Here is a 4,009-nt window from a genome sequence, read left to right as displayed (position 1 = left end):
TAGGTCACATTCCCTCCTTGCTCTATCTTTTGCTTCCTTCTACTGTTCTCAGTAATTTATATACTTAATTTTCTTCTATCCCTGCCCCCAATGTCAACAATCTTCCCTTTCTCTTGAACCTTCAAGAGATAATCTTTTCCTTCTCTTTGCCATGCTGAATTTCAGAGTAGCCAGGTGTTTTAGAACTTAAAAAACCAGGTTTTGGGGAACTTAAAGTGTATACAATTTGAAGTACTTCATGAAGTAAAAGGACAAAGTTACAAATATGAATAGGAATAAAAATAACTTCAATTAGAATAGAAAATAGATTCCAATGAATTACAAAGTTTTTAAAAGAAAAATTTCTAAAACTTAGATCACTAGTCCTTACTGATTTTAGTAACATGGGTCTGACTCTTTCATTCTGATCTGATTGGCAGTTCATTCAGCACAACGGATGACTGTGGTTGCTGGCAGCAATGAGAGTCTGACCATCTCCGACCTTGAGAATGTTAGATACAAACATCTCAGCTGGATTTATAACCAAAATCAGAAGATTGTAGAATGGGATGACAATGTCCCAAATTACTTCATGTCTAAAGACAAGTACTATCTTGCTAACAATGGCACGCTGCACATCTACAGAGTCCAGGAACAAGACAGTGGCAACTATTCCCTGCAAGTAGTGAACACAGATGGAATAGTTCAAAAATGGCAGATCCAACTGGAGGTAAAAGGTAAGTGAAATGAGCCAAAGGGCACATCCTGGAGCCCCAACTGACTACTGGGAGATTTTTCTGATGTTCCTGGGTACATTCTCTCATGGGAAGAGAGTAAAACCTCAGGACAGGAACAATTAATTGCTTCTAAAACCTATTCTATTTAGAAGTGACCTAGGAGAATAGACTCCATAACTGGAGGAGCTAAAAACCTCTTCTGCAGTCAATGAGACTCAGTTTTACAAACAAAGAAAACAGTAGAGATGAATTTCATTCTATTCCCTTCATTCTCTTCCATCTATCAACCTAGATATGTCTGATATCACCTTAATTTTATCTCTGAACAAAGACTTCACAGAGAAGAGAGAAGGATGGGGAGAAGAGAACAAAAACTATGAAGAAGGGCTTTTTGCCTTTCAGAGTAGGTACAATAAAGTTTTAGTCCTTCATTACCTTCACTCATAGATCCTGCCTAACCAAAGTATATAGGATAAGGATAAGATATTATACTTGGGGTTGGATGGACCTGAGTTCAGAATGCAGACCAGTAATTTACTAATTCTGTGACTTTGAACAAAGATCTTAGCATCTCTGCCTACATTTGGTAAGGTTTTTATGATGGCAAGTAGCAGACACAAATTTGATATCACTTTAGTTAGAAAGGAGAATTTATTTCAAGGAACTGGAGTTAATTGTAGTAATTCAAGGTGTTTTAATGAATCAGGAAGGGCTAAGGGGAAGAAAAACTGGTAACAGTTTAAAGAATCTGTGAGTTGAACCTGTGGATTCCTGTCATCGATATGACTCATCTCCCCAAGCCTAAACTTATATCTCTCAATTTAAATCCTAAAGAGAAAAAAATTATTGGCCCAGCTTATACCTTGGAGACATCCCAGCTTTTATGGTCCAAAGGTCTAGGTTATATAAAATCATAACATTGTTCCTGGGGAGGTCTCCCTGAAGTTGTAGTTGACTATCATTATACAATGGGAACTGGACAGACATTTAAGAAAGGTGTTCACCTCAGAGTCTTGGACTCCTCCTTATATAATGAGTATGATTATTTCGACTTTTTAGGGTACTATGAGTCCTGGTGTGGCACCGTAGTATAAGCACTGACTGCAAGGTTGATTTGAACCGCAAAGTCGGCGGTTCAAACTCATCAGCTGCTCCTTGGAAACCCTATACAAGGTTGCTATGAGTTGGACCTGACTCAATGGCACTTAACCACAACAACAACATGAAGATCAAGTAGATAATGACAATGAATACATTTTAAAAATGCTAAAGCACAATATGAATTTATTCCACAAATTCAAATCCCACCAACAAAATGGTACCTGTGTAACAGATTGGTGTCCCCTCTCACTATGTATCTAAACTGACTCCACCACACATAATAACAAGAACATGGTGTAAATACTCCCCAAGGCTAATACTAAGCTACTAATTGTTTCACAATCAGCTTTGTAAAATATTAGAATATTTAAAAGACACCATAAGAAACACACAAGTCAGTATCACTTATGAATATTGAAAATATGCAAAAATTCTCAAGAAAATCCTAAACAGAAGAATTCAACAACATCTTAAAAGACCACGACCAAGTGGGCTTTATTCAAAGGATGCAAGAATGGGTCAACTCTAGAAAATCAATGTTCTTATGTGATACAAACATCAATAGAACAAAGCAAAATGATCACATAATCACTTCTATCCATCCAGAAAAACCATTTGATAAAATATAACACCTTTTCACGGTGAAAACCCCCAAGAATATTGGAATTGAAGGAAAATTCTTCAATATAACTAAGGGCAGATGTAAAAATTATATCTACGAGGGTTAGTATAAAACTATTGCTGTAAAATCATATGAACCTTTATTTAAAAATATCAACATGCTAAGTTATTGTTTCTTTTTCTTCCTTTTATGCTGATATAATTGTGAAGGCAGTGTCCAACCCCACCCCAAGTCTTCATTCTTCAATTTATGCCATGTCAAAACAGCTGTTTTAGAATCCTTAAAGGACTCAAACTGTGTTCCTTTTTAATGTTCTTTGAGTTTTGGGAACAAGAAGGAGCTGGAAGGGGCAAGATCAGGGCTGTAGAGTGGATGGCGTAAAGTTTCCCAGTGAAATTCTCGTAGGACAGCCTTTGCTCTCCTTGAAGAAGAAGCAGGTGAATTGTTGTGATGAAAATAATTCCTTGGTGCAATTTTCCTGACTATTTTCTCATCAATGCAGCTTTCAATTCCCTTAAAACTTCTTCCTAACAAGATCCCATGATTATCCTATGTCTTTGGAGAGAATCTAGCAAGATTGCCCTTTGGAATCTCAAAATCAGTCACTATAACTTTTGGAGCTGACCTCTCTGCCTTGAATTTAAGCAAAAACTCTTGGAAATCACTGTTTTTGATTACAGCCTCTCTTTTTTGAATCTATCCTAATGAAACTATGACAAGTGAGATAATTTGTTGGAAGCCATCTACTAATCACAGAGACATATTTAAACATGTTTTGTTTGTAATAAACCCATGTATATATAAAATGGAACCCTAGTATTAATACTTTTTAAAACTTACCCTCCTACAGTTTAGTGTTTTAAATAGCTAACATTAAACCTGTTATAGAGTCCTGGTGTGACTCTGTGGGTAAATGCACTAGACTACAAAATCAGTCTGAACCACAAGGTTGGCAGTTAAGGCTCTCCAGCCGCTCCTAGGAAACCCTGTACAGGGTCACTATGGGTCAGAACCAGCTCTGCAGCATAATACTAGCTCTATGGCACAAAACAATACCTGGTATGGCACTGTAGGATAAGTATGGGATTGACACTCCTCAGAGATGCTGTACAGGGTCGCTGTGAGTCAGAACTTACTCAGCAGCACATAACACCATAGTTAAGGGAGAAAGACTGAGCGCTTTATGCTCAGTTTTACTACTTTTCTTCAATATCATATTTGAAGCATTTACTGATGAAGATCAAAGACTACAGCCCTCAGTATGAATTACACGTCAATTAAAGAAAACAAAAATCCTCACAACTGAACCAATAAATAACATCATGATAAACAAAGAAAAGATTGAAGTTGTCAAAGATATCATTTTACTTGGATCCATAATCAATGCTTATGGAAATGTTGTTGTTGTTGTTGTCAGGTGCCATCGAGTCGGAACCGACTCATAGCGACCCCATGCATAGCAGAACGAAACAATGCCCGATCCTGGGCCAACCTCACCAACGCTGCCACCCCCGAGTCCATCAATGATGCCACCTGGCCGATCCATCTCGTTGGAGGTCTTCCTCTTTTT

General features: G+C 37.5%; 1 protein-coding gene across 1 annotated transcript in view; it reads left to right on the top strand.

Moving 5' to 3' along the window:
* Nucleotides 1-436: 436 nt before the first annotated feature.
* Nucleotides 437-4,009, top strand: part of CD48 (CD48 molecule) — a 19,187-nt gene continuing 15,614 nt past the window's right edge. The window contains 2 exon segments of the mRNA XM_006878177.1: nucleotides 437-737; nucleotides 1,009-1,119. Coding sequence (XP_006878239.1) covers nucleotides 437-737; nucleotides 1,009-1,119 — 412 coding nt within the window.

The sequence above is a fragment of the Chrysochloris asiatica genome, unplaced genomic scaffold (assembly GCF_000296735.1).
Source record: "Chrysochloris asiatica unplaced genomic scaffold, ChrAsi1.0 scaffold00042, whole genome shotgun sequence".
NCBI classification, from domain to species: domain Eukaryota; kingdom Metazoa; phylum Chordata; class Mammalia; order Afrosoricida; family Chrysochloridae; genus Chrysochloris; species Chrysochloris asiatica.
This window is presented reverse-complemented; position numbering and strand designations above follow the sequence as displayed.